Source organism: Hemibagrus wyckioides, linkage group LG21 (genome assembly GCF_019097595.1).
Source record: "Hemibagrus wyckioides isolate EC202008001 linkage group LG21, SWU_Hwy_1.0, whole genome shotgun sequence".
Taxonomy (NCBI): Eukaryota; Metazoa; Chordata; class Actinopteri; order Siluriformes; family Bagridae; genus Hemibagrus; species Hemibagrus wyckioides.
This window is the reverse complement of record NC_080730.1, coordinates 4,282,724-4,303,093: the sequence shown is the minus strand read 5'-3', so window position 1 is coordinate 4,303,093 and position 20,370 is coordinate 4,282,724. Positions and strand designations below refer to the sequence as shown.

The window sequence follows — 20,370 nt, the reverse complement described above, 5'->3', positions numbered from 1 at the left end:
CATTAATTCATCTCAAAGGTGTTGAGGTCAGGACTCTGTGCAGGCCAGTCAAGTTCTTTCACACCAAACTCACTCATCCATGTCTTTATGGACCTTGCTTTGTGCACTGGTGTGCGGTCATGTTGGAACAGGAAGGGGTCATCCCCAAACTGTTCCCACAAAGTTGGGAGCAATGAAATTGTCCAAAATGTCTTAGCATGAAGCTGAAGCATTAAGAGTTCCTTTCACTGGAACTAAGGGGCCGAGCCCAACCCCTGAAAAACAACACCTGAATTCAATGAATTGGAGGGGTGTCCCAAAACTTTTGGCAATATAGTGTATATATGGCGATAATAAAGGCTTCTTGATCTCGGTTGTTCTTCTAAAAGAAATACTTTGTATAGACACTACATGTTGCTCTGATCAGCCATATCGATTTGTCGCTTGAGTAGGAGTTCCAAGATGGAGGGAATTTATTCATTATTTCAGTCAAATACAGCACAGCATAAGAAAGCCAAGCTCAAGAAAAACAGGTCAAATCTATAATGTGTTATTTTTTTTTTTCCAAACACTGTTCCCGTTTTCAGAAAGAGTTTTCTATATAAAGAAGCCTTTGAAGAACACTTTTTTTTCCCTCTCCATTCTCTGTAGACTCGGCTCATTGTACAATAAAACTCGCCCCCATTTTATCATCACATCTTACTAAAGTTGCCAGAAACTTTGTTGAAGAAATAAAAGCAGTGAGTGGAGGAGAGCAGCAGGGGTTCGGCGAGAACTCCGGAGATCAGCGGGGTTTGTGACGGACCCCCTGCCTGCAGCCCTGCTTTATCAGCAACACACACACACACACACACACTCTGAACTGCTAAGCTCCTGGTCTGCTCTCTCTCTCACACACACACACACTTTGAAATGTAAAAATGTCTCAAAAGTTATTAAAAAATCACTACAAAGAGTCTTAGTATTAAATTTATAATGACAATTAGAATAATACAATAATTAAAGTATCCCTTAAGGCTCACAGAGAGTGCGGGAATAAGTTAGTAAGTCCCTGAAGTTATTATAAATCATCTGAAATAGTTTTAAACGTACATGAACGACACCTTGAGGCACGCCGAGTGTTCATGTATTCTTAAACCTGTCATTTTAATCCATAAGCACACCCTCTGCATCTTCACCCCTCATAAATACATGACAGAACTTATGAATATGCACGATTATGCAAATTTGGAAACACCCCCATGTCATCCTGAAGACCTTTAGCTAGATCAGAAAGGTGGCTAGGTAACAGATTTGTCCAAGTACAAGTCTGTAAAATTAAGTACTATATGGTCATCCTTTAATCTTGGACCTGATTGGTCCAAAAAGTTTAGTGTACTTCATGTGTAGCCCCGCCCCTCCCCCAAAATAAATTTTACACACAAGTGCTGAAAAAAAATAACTGGGATTTAAACATCACATACATAAAACACACCATCAATATAAATTTATTTTTTTAAATATTTATTTTATATTTATATATATTTTTTTACTTACCCCCAGGACCAGGACTTTTGGAGAAAAAAATCAACTGGAGGAAGCATCATTAATTATTTTATTCTATTAAATCTTTTATGTATTGCACTTTGATAATAATAAAAATCACAGAATAATAATCCTGATATTTTTAGCAAATAGTTTAGAAGATATATATATATATATATTTCCCTGCTGTCTGAACATGCAAGTAAAGGAAAACAAAAAACAACAGGACACAAGTTACTGAGTGAAGACGTTGCAAAATATATTTAACATTGAATTCCATGTGATTGTCAAGAGAACGTAGATTATATTTCTTTTAGCTAAAATACTGTGCATCTCAGAAAACGCCAGAACGAACGCGACACTTATGTACACAGACTTACATTGTATTTACATATGCACGACTTTACAAAAAAAAAAATCATGATACAAAGATGAATTTGGACACATGGAGGGGTTTTTTTGGGGTGGGGGGTGATGGTGGGGTGGGGGGGTGGAGTAATCGAGAGGAACGATACTAACAGCTTTGGTCTGATTTGTAGACTAACTCCTCTGACTGAATGATTCATACATTCTCATTTTGTGCAACTTCTCTCTCTACGTTATTGCCATCACGACTTGACTTCCTACCTGATTTACATAACACATTATATATATATATATATATATATATATATATATATATATATATAAATAAATCAAACACTGATTAACTATTTAAAATAAAAAAACAAACAAAAATACAGCAAGAAAAATCGACTGACTGAAATTAAATCCCGGACATGATTGATGCTTTCATAACCCAAGTTTCCTCCTCCTGTCCTCACACAACAGAGATGATTCCTGCTCTGAACTTGCAGGCAGGTCCACAGCAGCCCTTGTATTATAATAATTGTGTGCAAAATGAAATCCTCAGGGCTGAATTTATCCGTTGAAGTGTGCGTCCTTGTCTCGTGAGACGAACGAGACCCTGAACAGCTCAACACGTGGATAAACAAAACATTCGCTCAAAAAAAAATTCTTAGGAAAACTATAAGCTGATGCGTAGAAATAAAAAAAAAAAAACCTGAATCGCGGCTACAGTGATGGATAGAGCGGGATTTTGATAACGATGCAATACTGACACCTCGTGGGAGCTAGTGGTAGCGCAGCTTCCATACTGTGGAAACGTTCTATTTTAAAATGTCTTTCTTTTCCTTTTTATTCATTGTAGCACAACAGCTATTCCTGAATGGCAGTGAGTGAAAAGAATGAATTTAAGGAATACTCCAGCGCTTCTCAAACCTCTATTCAAAGCATCTGTACTATTTTTTTCCTGTAGTGAAGAAGGAAAAAAAACACCATCAAAAACCAGACATCCAGGGGCAGATGTTGGGGCACATGTTGAAGCAGTTAATAAACCGTTATGTGAAGCTTCCTATCGACGGCAAAAGTTTTCACCCCTCTTAAAGTTTCATGGAGGAACTGTAATGTATATGTGTGGGAAAATAAAGGCTTCTTCTTCTTCTTCTAATGAAGATAAATAATGGAAAATATGTATATTTCTAGACCACAACAATTTATAAAGAGATACAAGTCACAGAGAGTGCGAACAGGCACATTATCAGCAGATATTTAATTTTATATTTTCTAATTTGTTTTTCGGCTCTGTTTGTCGTGTTTGTGCTTTCTCCTAATTGTCCTAAGGGGATACAAAACTTTTGCTCAACTGTAGAAAGCCTTCACAAAACCTTCTGTATTTTATTACAGACAGTCTAGTGCAAATTATTCCTCCATTTTGAGCCATGTGTAATGCTGTGGCATATCTATAAGGCAAGTTGTCATTCTTGCCTTTTTTCTCTTAGACACTGGAGACTCCTTTTTATAAAGGATGAATGAGCTCAGATGTCAAATTTGTCATATGGACAAGGTTAATAAGTTGAATAAGATCATAATCGAGCCTTAAATGATGTTGCTTCTCCGCTATACAAGTCTGTGTGTGAGTGAATCGCTGATCGGAATTCACGTGTGCTGATTGATGTCCATTTAAAGCGAGTTTGTTTTTGTTTTTTCCCCTCTTCAATGCAGGTAAACATTATTATCTACAGATGTGCTGCGGAGAGAAGAAGCATCCTGGAGTATTCCTTTAAAGTTGGATAAATACTGCTGTTCTGACTGAAGAATCACACACACACACACACACACACACTTTTTGTGGTGCATCGTCATTTCAAACAGATCACCGTACTGACTCAAGGCACATACGTATACGTTACGTTACGTTAAATGTTATCTACCCCCCCCCCCCAAATAAAAAAACAAAAACAAGCCCTGTAATGTTCCACCGCTTTCATGCTTCAAACGACTGAACGTCTGAACAGAGAAAGGAGATCGACCTGCTCAGGAAGCTCCGCCCAAAACGCTACAACGGTGTACTACGAAGCCTGTTAATATTTTATAATCTGTGCTTCAGGAAAATAACTGACCATAGAGCGTTTTTTTTTTTTTTACGTTTGCTTAACACCACTGAGACAAACTCCCACCCCAACTCCCCCGAAATATCAACCCCGGGTAACCCGGCTGTTTGAGAAGCACTAGATTTCCGAGCAGACGTGAACATGCGATGAGTGGGACACGCTTATTGTTATTATTATTATTATTATTATCCGGGATTTTTATTTATTTATTTATTTTTTTTTTTTAAAAAAGATTCCATCATTGTGTATACAATCATCGTGTCAATCTCAAAGAAGTGGCACAGAGGCACAAACGTGACGACACGCCCTGGAGGTCTCACTGTGCCGTATCCTAATACTAATCCTAATCCTAATCCTATCCTCCTGACATGAGACGAGTGTGCGTGTGTTAATGTTGCCCCTGAGCTTTGGAAGGAACTTCGTACTTAAAGACCACACTAAAGATCTTGCCGCCGAGCCGCTCGGCCAGCCACGAGTTCTTGATGACGGCCAGCTTGAGGCTTTCACAGTTCAGCATGGCGTAGTAGTTGGTGTGGATGGCGCGGCCCATGCCTTCGATGATCACCAGGTCCGTGCCGCGCTCGCGCACCACCGTGGCCAGGACTTTGTCCAGTCGACTGGAGGGACACAGAACAGGAGCATGCATGATGTGTTTAGTATAAAAATCACAAAGCACTTTGGCTAGTGTGAAAGAACGTTGATATTTCTCGGCAGAGAATTGCTTTTAAAAGAAATACAGCCAGCCTTCGCTCCCCACGTGCATCAACAAGCCTTGGCCGCTCATGACCCTGTCTCCGGTTCACCACTGTTCCTTCCTTGGACCACTTTTGATAGATACTGACCACTGCAGACCGGGAACACCCCACAAGAGCTGCAGTTTTGGAGATGCTCTGATCCAGTGGTCTAGCCATCACAATTTGGCCCTTCGTCAAACTCGCTCAAATCCTTACGCTTGTCCATTTTCCCTGCTTCTAACATCAACTTTGAGGACAAAATGTTGACTTGCTGCCTAATATATCCCACCCACTAACAGGGGCCATGATGAGGAGATCATCAGTGTTATTCACTTCACCTCTCAGTGGTCATAATGTTATTCCAGATCAGTGTATACTAAATGTACAGAAATAAAATGGACGATGTGGGTCAGGTGTGCATCGCCTAGCTGTCCTCTCACCTCAAGTCCAAACAGGGAGAACTGGATCCACTCTGAACTAACGTCAGTCTGTCCTCTTTTACTCCGGCTCTAAAAACACACAACACAGCAAAGATGAGAATACAAACACGGTTTATACATGCCCACGTCTAAACCCTGGTGTGTGTATGTGAGGGAGAGAGATACAGAGAGAGATACAGAGAGAGAGAGAGGGAGAGAGAGGGAGAGAGAGAGGACACTTACTGAATGACAGGATCCATGGCAGCTATTCTCTCCGTGACGATCTGCAGCTCGCTGTTGGTCACGTCGTTTAGCGCAGGACTCGAGTTACTCGCAAGAACAACCTGAGAAACCATAAATCTGTAATTCTAACTATATATGAACACACACAACCAAGTTGCTGTAACTGTGTGTGTGTGTGTGTGTGTGTGTGTGTGTACACCAGGGACACACCTCTGTGCCTCGAATAAGGAGTTCTCTTACAAAGGGGAAAACTCCTAGAATGATGTCCACTCCACTATTATCTACAAAAAACAGCGCACATTTATGAGGAGGACCCTGTAACACAAAAAGACAGAGACATTGTGTTTAATCATATGGCAGGTTTAATGAAACAGACTATAGAGTGTGCTTTTACTATAGAGTGTGTTATTAAGTGTACTTTTACAGCAGGCTTTTTGTGATAACTGAAAAAAGCGCTTCATACATCACACAAATGGAAGATTAAGCACTCGTTTTTTATTATTATTATTAATAAATAAAAGTTTTCTGATACTTTTCTGTAAATCTGGTGCAAACATTTACACACAACCTTCATAACACCGCTCTTACCCACAGTAAGGAATATCAACTAATTAACTAACCATATCAGACTCCACAGAATCTACAGTAGTGTGATATCACTACTATATTAGTCCCCAAAACTGACTTTTGTTACGTTAAAAATACAGATGTATTTTCTACGCAATACACACTATATTGCCAAAAGTTTTGGGACACCCCTCCAAATCATTGAATTCAGGGGTTGTTTTTCAGGGCTTGGGCTCGGCCCCTTAGTTCCAGTGAGAGGAACTCTTAATGCTTCAGCTTCATACCAAGACATTTTGGACAATTTCATGCTCCCAACTTTGTGGGAACAGTTTGGGGATGACCCCTTCCTGTTCCAACATGACCGCGCACCAGTGCACAAAGCAAGGTCCATAAAGACATGGATGAGTGAGTTTGGTGTCCTGACCTCAACCTGACAGAAGACCTTTGGGATGAATTAGGGCGGAGACTGAGAGCCAGGCCCTCTCGTCCAACATCCTCGTGGAAAGCCTTCCCAGAAGAGTTGAAGCTGTTATAGCTGTAATGGGCGGGCCAACTCCATATTACATTCATGTGCCTGTAAAGGCAGACGTCCCAAAACTTTTGGCAATATAGTGTATTCTAACTATCAAGACTCATTTTTCCGCCAGGACATTGTTTCTTTTTCTCATTTGCTTCCCAGCTTGGAAAACAATTTCCCCAAAGCCCTTGACTTTTCTGAAAATAGTAGCCAGGTCTGATATGTAAAATGTGTGCCGGTGGATAAGAAAAAAAATATTTAAAGCAGCTTGTAAGCTCAAGTGCAAACCTGTAGCATCTCCATCTGCACCACCCTCAGTGAACCGCCAGAGAGAGCTGTTGCCCGAATAATACTGACCCTCACGGTTACTTCCGGGTTCTCAGACATTATAAGCCATGCTTACGCTACTATCAGTGCAAAGTATCGTTAGCAATTGTTGCAATTCCGAGCCGTTTATCGTTTGCTTTCCTCGATATTCACCCCGTTTCTGTGTTTACGAATGTTTGCCTGTTTTTCCTCATCTGCCAATTTGGATTTTTTGCTAGTTCTTTTGTGGATTTACTAATAAACATCCGCATATGGATTCCAACCAAGCCTCTGTGTGACAAAACCTCAAACACATGCATCTGTGATAAAGCAGGTTTCTCACCTTCAGCCTTTCAATCCATTGGTTATAAGCATCTACAAGCCAAGGACGCTCTGGAAAAGGAAAGGGAAGGAAAGGAAGAAAATGGCATTTCCTTAATTTATCGATTTATATAAATTCTTATCCACAGTGAATAAAAATCTTGACAGTCAGAATTTTTTCCGTATCTTTTAATTTCATTTTTAAAATTTATCTAAATGTCTGAAAGATTTTTAAAATCAATTTTTAACAAATTACACTTTCATTTTTGATCCGCATAATTATTGCAATGTCAATTAATGTCTGATTAAAAAATAAATAAATCCTTAGAATCAAGGAACCAAATTATACACTATATTGCCAAAAGTTTTGGGACGTCTGCCTTTACATGCACATGAATGTAATATGGAGTTGTCCCGTCCTTTGCAGCTATAACAGCTTCAACTCTTCTGGGAAGGCTTTCCACAAGGTTTAGGAGAGTGTTTATGGGAATTTTTGACCATTCCTCTAGAAGCGCATTTGTGAGGTCAGGCACTGATGTTGAACGAGAAGGCCTGTCTCACAGTCTCCGCATTAATTCATCCCAAAGGTGTTCTATCAGGTTGAGGTCAGGACTCTGTAAACTTCCTCCACACCAAACTCACTCATCCATGTCTTTATGGACCTTGCTTTGTGCGCTGGTGTGCAGTCATGTTGGAACAGGAAGGGGTCATCCCCCAAACTGTTCCCACAAAGGTGGGAGCATGAAATTGTCCAAAATGTCTTGGTATGAAGCTGAAGCATTAAGAGTTCCTTTCACTGGAACTAAGGGGCCGAGCCCAACCCCTGAACTCAATGATTTGGAGGGGTGTCCCAAAACTTTTGGCAATATAGTGTATGTGCATGAAGAGCACCAAATGTGACTGATTAAAGGTACAATTCTGTTAGAAACAAAAATGGTGAAAGTAGATGCTTTAGCAGGACATTGACCAACCTGTATCATAGGATTGTGTCATACCTACTTTGTACAGCATTAATAAACTCTTCATAAAAGAGTTTGCACAGTTCTGTATAAAGATACTACATATACTATATATTTGGACCAAAAATACATTTTATAATCAATCCAAGCCACTGAACCGTCGTCTGTGTTAAATCTCATTTCTCACCTTGCAGCTGCTGCTTTGCCTGTTCGAACCCGAACTGCGGATTGGTTTCCAGAATGCTGTGAAACAGGTTGACGGATCAGAACTTGCACTTTTCATCTTTAAAAGATTTTTTAAACAAAAAAAAAAAATCCACCACTGCTCTCACTCGTATACTTTTACATATCGCTCACTCGGACACAGCTTTGGCTCCCCAGTCGAACACGTTGCCCGCCAGCAGGCCTCGGACCAGAGCGAACTGCTTCTGCTCCCAGCTCAGCTCCTCCAGGGACTGCACCACCTTCTGGTAGTACTTCAGCGCCATGTCGTTCTCCTTCTGCTTGATCTGTGGGCACGGGAAGCGTGAGATAAGTTTATAACAATAAATATACAACTTAAAGTGAAGAATAAAATATGACTAAATGGAAGATGTCAGTCATGTAGTGCAAGCATAACCTGTTATATAACGATCACGTGTTTTATTTGTGCATAAACCCATCCTTCTTTAAGTTGTTATCATGGCCATGTTAATTATTTATTAATTTATTATTATGTTATAGCAACTACAAACAGGAAACCTTTATCTATCTATGAGTTCAGGTTAAAAAAAAAAACAGATAGTACAATCCACTGGAACTGGAGACTCCTTCCATTATTATTATTAAATAAACAAACCTCTCATACTCTATATTGCCAAAAGTTTTGGGACATCTGTCTTTACATGCACATGAATGTAATATGGAGTTGTCCCGCCCCTTTGCAGCTATAACAGCTTCAACTCTTCTGGGAAGGCTTTCCACAAGGTTTAGGAGTGTGGTCAGGACTTCGTCTTCATGTATAATGTTTAAAGATATTCAAAATACTTATAGCTGCCTTTTCTCTGTTTAATCACTGATTATTTACTCAAACTTTAATTCAAACCTTAGAATAGGGGTCAGGAAAGTTGAACTCGTTCAGACAGTGCTCCCTGGTGTCGAGCAGACTCCGAACAGTGAGCGAACCGTAAGCGCTTGAGGAAAGAAAAGAAGAAGTGCTGGGTCAGAGTGTGTACAGGAATGAACAAATGACATGTTCTCATATCTATGCATAATTCTATTCAGGAGCTGTGGCTGAAACTGAAGAAAACATTTGCATAAAGTGTAACTGTACACTGACCAGGCATAACTTTATGACCACCTGCCTAATATTGTGTTGGTCCCCCTCTTGCTGCCTTGGACCACTTTTGATAGATACTGACCACTGCACACCGGGAACACCCCACAAGAGCTGCAGTTTTGGAGATGCTCTGATCCAGTGGTCTAGCCATCACAATTTGTCCCTTCATCAAACTCGCTCAAATCCTTACGCTTGTCCATTTTTCCTGCTTCTAACACATCGACTTTGAGGACAAAATGGTCACTTGCTGCCTAATATATCCCACCCACTAACAGGTGCCATGATGAGGAGATCATCAGTCTTATTCACTTCACCTCTCACTGCTCATAATGTTATGTCTGTTCAGTGTATAAATGTACTATTAGACGTCATAGTAATTCTGTGTGTGTGTGTGTGAGAAGACTGACGTATTCTCACAATGGCTGATGGCGCAATGTCTGCAGCTTGTGTCTGTATTTCTGGCGGAACTTCTCTGCCCTCTCTGTGGCCTCAGGCTGGTCTTTCTGACTGGCCACGGCTCGCTTCACCACCTGTGCAAATAAATAAACAAATAAATAAATGGTGCTGGCACCATAAACCAATTTAGATCACTATACACAAGTGATTTCTTATTCTTGTGCCCTCAGCATTATTACAGGTCAGTTACGGTTTCTTTACGTACTTCTACATGATCTTATTAGTTATTAGTATTTTTGTCATTTTCATCAGCTACATTTCATGCATCCACAATGCAGCCTAATGCCACAAGCTTCTATTACATACATGTATAAACTTACCACAGTATTAATGTAAGCTTTTATATAATTACTACATTATTACGCAATGTTCAAGTAAACAGTCGCACAAGACAGGTGTTTAGGTCTAACAGCAGGTATGCAAACAAGAGATGGCAGTCATGTGACCCAAAAATAAATTAATTAATTAAACCACTAAAAAGTTTCTACTTATTAAAACGTGTGTTTAATTAATTTAATGGGCTGTGGAAAAAAACACCTACGCTGTGTGTGTTTATTATTAGGAAAATAAAACATATACAAAGACATAGTCTAATTTAATGATAATTGAAAGATAATTTTCTATTAAAAATGTCCCAATAAAAAAAATTAATTACAAACGGATTGCAAGAGAAAATCTGAATCTCCTCTTATTTACTTTACAAAGAAATACAGAAAACAGGTTTTTAGTACCAATATTGTGAAATGTTACTGAGAGACACATTAAAAAACAAGCCACGTTGTGAAATGTTAGACTTTTGGCATATTATGGGAGATTTGACACACAGCTCAATGACAACGATCACGAGGACACTGGAAAGTTTTAGAGAGACGGAGTGTTTAACATCACTATGCATAAAACTGCTACACATTTTACAGCTCGATCTGGAAACCTGAAGGACGGGACGGGTCAAGTGACTGTCGCTTATGAATCTTCCGGATGTATATAAAACACACAGAGAGTGTGTGAACAATGGTGCTTGTGATACTGTGCAAAATCATGTGTCAAGTACAGACCAGGCTGATTCACTGATGTCCCGTTTCAAGCCACCTTTAAACAACATACTGAACTGAATATCAGCAATTGAGCATGGACTTAACAGACAGGGACTTTCTGGACATAACAGAGTTGATTTAAGGCATGGGTGTGAAGCCTCACCCCGTCCAGCGCTTCCTCGAAACAGTAGAGCCAGTATTCTCTAGCCAGAGCGTCCTCTGTGAGGTCCACGGTGTCAGGGATGTAAGATGAAGGGTCCTGCAGGAGCGGCAAGTTCACCAGCTGCCTCTCTAAACGATCCATCTCCAACATGTCAAACTGCAGAAATGATGAGGGAGAGAGAGAGAGTGAGAGAGAGAGAGAGAGAGAGAGAGAGGAAGAGGGAGTTAGAGGGAGTGAGAGTGAGGGAGACAGAGAGAGAGAGAGAGACAGAGAGAGAGAGAGAGAGACAGAGAGAGAGAGAGAGAGAGAGAGAGAGAGAGAGTGTGAGGGAGAGTGAGGGAGACAGAGAGAGAGAGTGTGAGGGAGACAGAGAGAGAGAGAGAGACAGAGAGAGAGACAGACAGACAGACAGAGAGAGTGTGAGACAGAGCGAGAGAGAGACAGGAGCATCGTAGCACAAATATTAGATTCAGAGCATCAGCACAGTCTGGATGATAAAACCACGACTGAAGGGAGACATTTTGACAGCATCACTTACTGAAAATCCAGAATAATTATAATTCTTTTCTACATAAAATACAGATGCAGACAATAAGAGTACTCCCTAATCTACCAAAAAGCAATTTTTTTGATATTCCTAATAAAGTTCTACATTTTTCTTGCTGATACTGCTCTCAAAATTCTCCCTGCTGATATCCATTCCTCGTAGCAGCCATTCTCAAGAAAGGGGGCGCATCCACTTCTATTGCACTTCAGTCGGATTTACAGCCTGCTTTAGTTACAAACACACATTTATACACCAACACAGACATCTAAACACGTCCTACTGCTGGAAGGATAGAGAAGGAGAATTAAAGACTAAATTCTTTAAGAAGCGTAAAGCCAGAGATGCATCACTCATCGATTGGATTTGTACTTACAGGAAACTGGTGTGAACGGATTTAAGACGAGAGAGAGAGATGTACGGATGAATGGGAGAAAAAATAAAGATGTCAGGAGAGACCCAAAACAAAAAAAGAAAAAAAAAAAATGGATGGAATTTACAAAAATCAAATGCTAATGATAATAATAATCCAAAAATGGAAGAAGAAGAAGACAACGTTAGATCCAGTGATTGTATGAAGGTTGACTTACTGTGCCGCTTCGTGCTCGCTGCATGGGATTCAGATCCGGGGACACGCTCATGAGGCCGGAACTGCCGGCGTAGTTTTCCCCCCAGCTGTACTGATTCGGATCTGAACAGAGACGATAAAACTCACCTAAAGTGTCTCCAGTGTGTTTAGTGTTAGTCCAGGTGTCTGAACAACTTACTGTCTTCTTCTGCACCCTTCAGGAAAGCCCCGATAGCACCCAGATATCCTTCATGTCTTAGAAACAAAGCCTGCACTTCGCCCTGGAACAGAATAACCAACGTCAAATGAAATAAAACATTTTTACAGCAAAAATTATTAACCGGCATTATACAAGTACACGGACCAGGCATAACCCGCCTTATATCGTGTTGGTCCCCCTTTGGCCCTGACCCGTCATGCACTGTGCATTCTGACAGCTTCCCATCAGAACCAGCATTAACTTCTTCAGCAATCTGAGCAACGGTAGACTTTATATAAGGCTGATTTGAATAAACAAATGAGAAGAACGAGCTAATGTCTTAAAACACAAAGGAGAGCAGTTTTCTGCGAGACGTCAGGTTAAGAGGATTATGTGGTTCATTAATAAGTAAATCACTGGCAAATAGTTGTGATGGAAAAGGAATAAAAACGCTCTGTGATGTGCTGGTAATGACAGGAAACATCACATAACCTCATCATGGATAAAATGTCCTACACCAGTAAAGCCCTGTGAGTCTTCTCACTTGTGATTATCATGTTTGTCTTGAGGGTATGTAAACTGTTGCACTTGACGAAAAGTATCAAATGAGCCAAGCCTGTGTACATGTGTGTGTATTAATCAGGTACCTTAGAGAAGAAGTTGATGCTGTAGGTGATGGTGTGCATGGTCACTGGGTGTCCTCTGATGAAGAATCCCCCGAAGTAAACTCGGGTGAGGTTGTGCAGTCGGGCGTAGAGGCAGGCCAGCTGACCGATATCGTTACTGATCATGTGCAGCAGGCTCTTAGCCATGTCTTCTTTGGAGAATTCTAAACACGCAAACAAATATGTACGACACATGACCTGCTGCATGAACGGCAACACCTACACATGAAACTTATCAATATTAATGTGAAAAAAAATAAAAATAAAAAATACATTAATAATAATAATAATAATAATAATAAATGACTAAAAAAAATACAAAAATATATATTACAAATATTACATTAAATAATTAATTAAATTAAATATTAAAAATGATTAAAAATTAGGGTTGTTTTTAGCACATTTTAGCATGCAGCATGAACTGTTCCACATACTACTACTATTTTTTTTTTACCACAGATATGACCATAAGTAAAGATATCTTAAATAAACTACAGATATTCTAATATTTCTCATTTGTTGATAAATAAATACACGAGCATTAACTGTAAAATCCTGAAATATGCAAAAAAAGGCATGAAAAACATATTGACTATAGTATAATCGATCAGAAATATTTCTTATTTTAAGATTAAAACAATTGGTAGACAATCTTATTAACTTCAAGCTTTACATTTTCTTATTTCTATTGAGTTTTAAGAAATAAATGCTTAAAATGAAAAAAAAAAAAAAAAGACTATGTCAAGCTTGAAATTAGGAAAATACGTTTAATAAAAATGATCTAAAAATAGGTTTTGTAAACTTTTATTTTATTTATTATAACCTCATTGGTTAAATTGTCACATAAAAGTATTATAAATAAGCATAAAAATCATATATTTCTTTAAAAACAACCAAATATATAGAAGAAATTAATTACATTTGCCTACAAGATATTTTCCTCTAAAGCTAAAAACTCAGTGTTCGTATGAAACAAAGACCTTTTGCTTCATTTCATAACTGGAACAGTGATGAGAACGAGGCTTGATAAGTGGGTGAAAGGTCATGGGCTCTGTTTGCAAAAGTAAAAATGTCCCTGTGATGATTATTACACTAAACCTCATTCTGCTGCTTTCTACACGTCACCTTTATCGGTGGTGGCAGATTTCCCAAAGCTGCTCGCTATAAGGTATCCCGGCAGTCCCAGAGAGAGGGACGCTCCTCCGTAAATGTCCTTAACCAACATGTCCACGCTGGTGTGCTGTCCCTTCGAGGCCAACTGCAAAAGCTCGTCGAATCTCTGTACCAAGATTTAACAGTTAATCGGGTGGAAAATAGCTCCTTGGGTGAAACTGCGTACTAACGAACACGCACTAACCTTGGTTTTTGTAAGCAAAGCTCCGAGACCCCAGAACGTCCCGCCGCCGATGGAGCTTCCACCGATGCGCTCGAATTTGTCCTCTGATTCCACCTTCCGAGTGTGTAGAATTATTAAATCACATCATATTACGCAAACACAGCTCTAGATCAGATCACATTTCATGCATTTCTCCATGCATTTCTATTTGTTCTGTCTCTATACCTTTTAAATATTGAAAAACTGCAATCCTTGAGTAGCAAGACTTTGCCAAATGCCATCATGCCTCAAAAATCCTGTACAAAATGTCCGTATCCTATTCCTGTGTGCGCGTGTATGCTTATGCATAAAAAATAAACACAAACCCATAAATTAAAAACAAATCATTAAATTCCAAGAAAAGAAATGGCGACGTATGAACAGAGGATGGGCCGTAAGCCATAAACACACACCTCATTTGATTGAACTATTATTGTTAATATTATTATTATTATTATTAAATTATCATCATCATTATTATTATTAATATTATTATTGTTGTTGAAATTATTATTATTATTATTAATTTAATAATATTATTCATTTTATGAATTTTTTGGGCATAGAACTGAGCCAGAATCCTTCCACTTCTCACTCTTTTTCAGACTTTCAGACCTAGATCTGTCCTTTTGTGCATGAGTATGGAAACAAAAAATAAGTCAGCATTTCTGAAACTTTCATAAATCTGGAGGAAAATCTTACGGCTTCCACAAACGCAGCTTTCCTAAACGTTTTGTTGAATAAGGCTAAATGTTTGGATAACTTTTATTCAAATAGAATAAGTTTGTGTGTGTGTGTGTGTGTGTGTGTGTACATCTATACAAACGGTCACGTGTGTCCCTGAACACTTCTACCCCTTATCTGAGCTTAATGCCGTTTAAAGTCCACGCAAGACGGAGGTTTCAGCCGTTACCTTGACGATGGAAACGCCGGAGCCGATATTAACCAGGAGATAAGGGAAGATGTCCGGGTGTGTGTTCTGGAAGCGGAACTCCGGGTCGGCGTGCTTGGCGTACACAAAAGCCTCGTGAGGGATGTTCTTCAACACGAAATTACAGCCCTTGATTAGACACGACATCTCGTCCTCTTTGTCCACTCTGTGATGAGAAACAGAAAATAAACACAGAAACTCCACACAGCTTGTTGTGTGTGTGTGTGTTTTAATTCCCACGCACTTCAGTTTTAACTTCTTCTCAATCAGGTCTTTAAACTTGTACGCTCCTCCTCCGGTAGCCTTGATAACTTTGGTTTCCGTGTTCACCAGGTGGTCTTTGATGAAATCCAGGCAGGTTTCGATGTAGCGGTTCTCGAACTTGATGAAGTGGAGCCGAGCCGTGATCTCCTCCTGGACCGAGATCTCGTACAGCGGGTCTCCATCTGCTTCGTTCTACGCAGACGTAATAACAGACACCAGATATGATAATAATAATAAAAAAAAAAAAACACCGATATATACATATACGCTTCTATTAATACACCATGAAGAACCTCGTGTAGAGATCGTACCTGAATGCTGGTCTTGGCCGTATGATCGAATGATCTCACTTTGGCTACTTTGTGCTGTACAGTGGAGTAATACGCCAGTTTTGTCAGTGAGCCGCCTGGTGAAGGAAAAATACTGTCACTTTGACGTGAATATAAATCCATATAAACGCTTTAGGCTCTCAGGGGGCTTTCTACCAGTTATAGGCAGGGAATTACAAGTTGCTTTTTTGTACTATGCCAGTAAGAACACAATAATGCAATATCAACAAGCCAGGGGAAAACAAAAACAAACCAATTACAAGCTAAAATGTCCCCAGAGTATACATTATTCACAGACTCTAATATTAGTCCCAATTGTGGAATCTTGGACACTTCATGCACTCAGCGCTCGCAGCTTTACATAGCAAAAGAGGGGCGGGGCTACCAGGCGCTGACGCTGGATGAGAAATTATTTCAGGATGGCCGACGATGCTTTTAAATGAGCCCATACGCTAGACCAAGGTTCGCAAACCTTATCCGTAAAGTGCAGGTGTTCACTCCAATCAAGCAGGACACCTGATTCCACCTGTTTAATCAACTGACCTTGGCTTTCTGTAGACTCAGGTGTGGCTTCTACTCGGGTTGGAATGAAACCCTGCACTCCCCTTGCAGATAAGATTTGTGACCCCTGCACTAGAGGACAGAGTACATAGTGCATGGTGTGAAGGGGTGAAGTGTGTAGTATGTCATTTGGGACCTATAACTGACGCACAAACGTCCAGAAAAGAAAAGCTTTTCTAAATCAAGTGCCAAAGTTTTGTTTGTTTATAAGGCATCCAGATGGGAAATTATTCCCAGCTGATGGGAAATTATTGTTCCAGACGGGAAGTGTGTGAGGCGAAGAGACGGGGATTTTCATAATATTGAAACTGCAAATGAATAAAAGCCTTCAGCCACCAAGTTTTGAAGAAAATATAGTTTATTAAAAAATGTCTTCGTTATTGGACATGCTGATGTTATTTTCACTGAAACAGAAAGTCAGAGTATGACCAGGGCATATCAAGTGGCTCTGCCCCCCTTTTTTAAAAAGCCAATCACATTTAGCTTACCTCACCCCCTCAGCCCAGGCTAAGCCGTACTTAGTCTCACCTGCCAGAGCTTCAGACTGACAGCAGAATTAATTTATTGGCCAAGGACCACCTGAGAGGGCATGTGATTGACATGTAAAGCAACCAATCACAGGTCCTTTTGTTCAGAGTCACGTGTAGGGGCCAACGTCCTTACAAAAACAGACCGCCTTGCAAGCACAGATCGTTCATTTAAGAAAGTCTCTACTTCACATCATTTGGAAAATCTGATCCTTATAAACGCTCATTGTCTCAGTCGTAAACACGACGGCTTCCTTCTTCCACGAAGGAAGTAGAGCGTCACTATGGCTTTGTTTCCAAATGGAACGTTACAAAAAAAAGCCATGTCTCCTGGAAATCCTGTAATATTCAACCAATCAGATAATGACTTCCTGAAGTTTTTTCCAATTTTGTCTGCCAAGGGCGTGACATCTGAAGCTGAGGGCTGAGGAGGCGGGACATTTCCGATTCTAGCGAGCTTTTGATTGGATAGAAAATCTGAAAAGTAGAATGAGGTCATCAAATAGATCACATATCTCCTCAACTGACATTGTTTCGGAGCTTATGCACTATGTTTGCCAAAGGTTTTGGACGTCTGCCTTCACATGCACATGAACGTCATACAGAGTTGTTCCGCCCCTTTGCATCTTCAACTCTTCTGGGAAGGCTTTCCACAAAGGTTTAGGAGTGTGTTTATGGGAATTTTTGACCATTCCTCTAGAAGTGCATTTGTGAGGTCAGGCACCGATGTCAGACGAGAAGGTCTGGCTCTCAGTCTCCGCTGTTCTACCAGGTTGAGGTCAGGACTCTGTGCAGGCCAGTCAAGTTCCTCCACATTCCTCCAAACTCGCTCATCCATGTCTTCATGGACCTTGCTTTGTGCACTGGTGTGCACTCATGTTGGAACAGGAAGGGGTCATCCGCAAACTGTTCCCACAAAGCATAAAATTGTCTTGGTATGCTGAAGCATTAAGAGTTCCTTTCACTGGTACTGAGGGGGTCAAGCCCCATCCTTGAAAAACAACACCTGAATTTGGAGGGGTGTCCCAAAACTTTTGCTAATATAGTGCAGATAACAGATTCATACTGGCTTCTTTCTAATTAATGTTATGACAAATATATATGGGATATGACAAATTTACAGAATATTTAAGACGCTTTAAGTCACATTTTGACAAAGCATGAGGCATTCCAGAATGTTCTCTAATGGGGGGGGGGCAACTGACTCAAAAGAGTATCTGTTTATCCGCCACAGAGACCACAGGAATTACAAGCTGCAATGCATTCTGGGACATTTTGAACCTAATGTCTATGCTCTTCATCCCCTGGATCTCTCCTGAGCATGGTGTTGGAGAAGCTCGCGCTCTTAAGACGCTTTAAATCCGTTTCCATTGTAACTGCGCTGGAGGTGTCGCCCTGTGACGTCAGCGCGGGACAAAAACCACTAACCTCTTACGAAAATAGCAAAAATTAAATAAAAAAATAAAAAACACACAGCCGACCACTAAATGACCATTAAAATATACAAACAGTATAACTGTTTCCTCCAAAAGGCATGCTTAATACGGTTCAGAGTAAAGTTTTCTATTCTCTAAATTGTTTTCCTATTACATATTCTCACGAGCCTAGCTAGCTAACGTTAAAGGACATGCTTTATTACCTGAACAAACATCCAAAAATACATACGTTGTTATTATTATTATTTAATTTCAACAAGACGAAGTGGATATAAGTGAGCACTTTATTAGAAAAGCTTTAGGAAAAGCTTTGGCTCTAACTGTCAAGTTCTGTAACGTTAGCTAACCTTCAGCTAGTCACTTAGCAGCTAGCAAGTGGCTAATGTTTGACAGAAAAGTACATAAAAGAATTCGGTTAAATACCTATATCTATCGCGAATCTCTTGGCATTTTCCAAATTCCGAAAGATTTCATCCGGAGGAAGGGTTATGCTTTTATCCATGCTGTGCGAGCCGCTGTCAGTGCCTCCGTCCGTCGCCATCTTCCACACACTTGTTTTGACCAACAAGCGCAAACTGCATTCTAGCCTACTAAGTAGTACGCAGAAATAGTGCGCATTCGGGTCGCCCCAGCAGCAGTGACGTAGCGGCATACAGCACTTTTTAGTACGCTAGTGTGCAGTTCGGGACCGTGTTCTGAAACCTAGCATTCCAAGCACGCGCTCAAATGGTCAAAATAAAAGTCACGAGGAAAACTACGCTAATGAAAGTTTTAAAAGTGTGATACATTTCTGACCTGATGCAACATGTGTGCCAGCTGTTGCTCTAGAAAGAAAGAAAGAAAGAAAGAAAGAAAGAAAGAAAGAAAGAAAGAAAGAAAGAAAGAAAGAAAGAAAGATTGAAGGGCACAAGAGTGAGAGAGAATATGTATATGAGAGAAAGATGTATGTAGGTTTAATCTGTGTATCTAGACAGATAGATAGATAGATAGATAGAAAGAAAGAAAGAAAGAAAGAAAGAAAGAAAGTGAAGGACATAAGAGAGAGAGAGAGAGAGAGAGAGTGAGAGAGAGAATATGTATATGAGAGAAAGATGTATGTAGGTTTAATCTGTGTATCAAGGCAGACAGATAGATAGATAGATAGATAGATAGATAGATAGATAGATAGATAGAAAGAAAGAAAGAAAGAAAGAAAGAAAGAAAGAAAGAAAGAAAGAAAGAAAGAAAATGAGAGAGTGAAGGACATAAGAGTGAGAGAGAGAGAATATGTATATGAGAGAAAGATGTATGTAGGTTTAATCTGTGTATCTAGATAGATAGATAGATAGATAGATAGATAGAAAGAAAGAAAGAAAGAAAGAAAGAAAGAAAGAAAGAAAATGAGAGAGTGAAGAACACAAGAGTGAGACAGAGGGAGAGAGCACGCGTGAGAGAGAGAGAGAGAGAGAGAGAGAATATGTAAACGAAAAACGAAACGAAACAGCCTTTATTTGTCACATATACATTACAGCACAGTGAAATTCCTTCTTCGCATATCCCATCCTTGGAGGTTGGGGTCAGAGCGCAGGGTCAGCCATGATACGGCGCCCCTGGAGCAGAGAGGGTTAAGGGCCTTGCTCAAGTATATGTATATGAGAGAGATATATGTAGGTTTATTCTGTCTATCTATCTAGACAGACAGACAGACAGAAAGAGAGAGTATAAGACAGAAAGAAAGAAAGAAAGAAAGAAAGGTTTAATAAATAACACTTGTAATTATTCATTCATTATTGGTGGCTGTGGTATAAGAGCAATAAAACACTTCACGCATGCGCAGTAACCGAAACTCGGCTTTAGACCCTCTCAGTAACTCGTCACCACAGCGCTGATTATTTTCCTGCAACACCAACCCTCACCACCCCGCCTCATGCTGCCCCATCCTAATCCCCATAATGCAAGGGGGCATGTCCAAGGGCACTAGGTAGTGCATAGGGTT

General features: G+C 40.0%; 1 protein-coding gene across 1 annotated transcript; it reads right to left on the bottom strand.

Moving 5' to 3' along the window:
- Nucleotides 1–1,737: 1,737 nt before the first annotated feature.
- On the bottom strand, nt 1,738–18,978 carry pank4 (pantothenate kinase 4 (inactive)). The gene is made up of 19 exons (XM_058373535.1): nt 18,819–18,978; nt 15,854–15,948; nt 15,523–15,734; nt 15,261–15,444; nt 14,330–14,422; nt 14,098–14,251; nt 12,952–13,133; nt 12,305–12,386; nt 12,128–12,228; nt 10,994–11,149; nt 9,758–9,870; nt 9,107–9,194; nt 8,380–8,531; nt 8,210–8,265; nt 7,086–7,135; nt 5,563–5,667; nt 5,353–5,453; nt 5,131–5,199; nt 1,738–4,573 (listed from the first exon to the last, which is right to left on the bottom strand). Exons 1-19 carry the CDS (start codon nt 18,934–18,936, stop codon nt 4,345–4,347), a joined length of 2,340 nt encoding a protein of 779 aa, XP_058229518.1. The 5' UTR covers nt 18,937–18,978; the 3' UTR covers nt 1,738–4,344.
- Nucleotides 18,979–20,370: the final 1,392 nt, after the last annotated feature.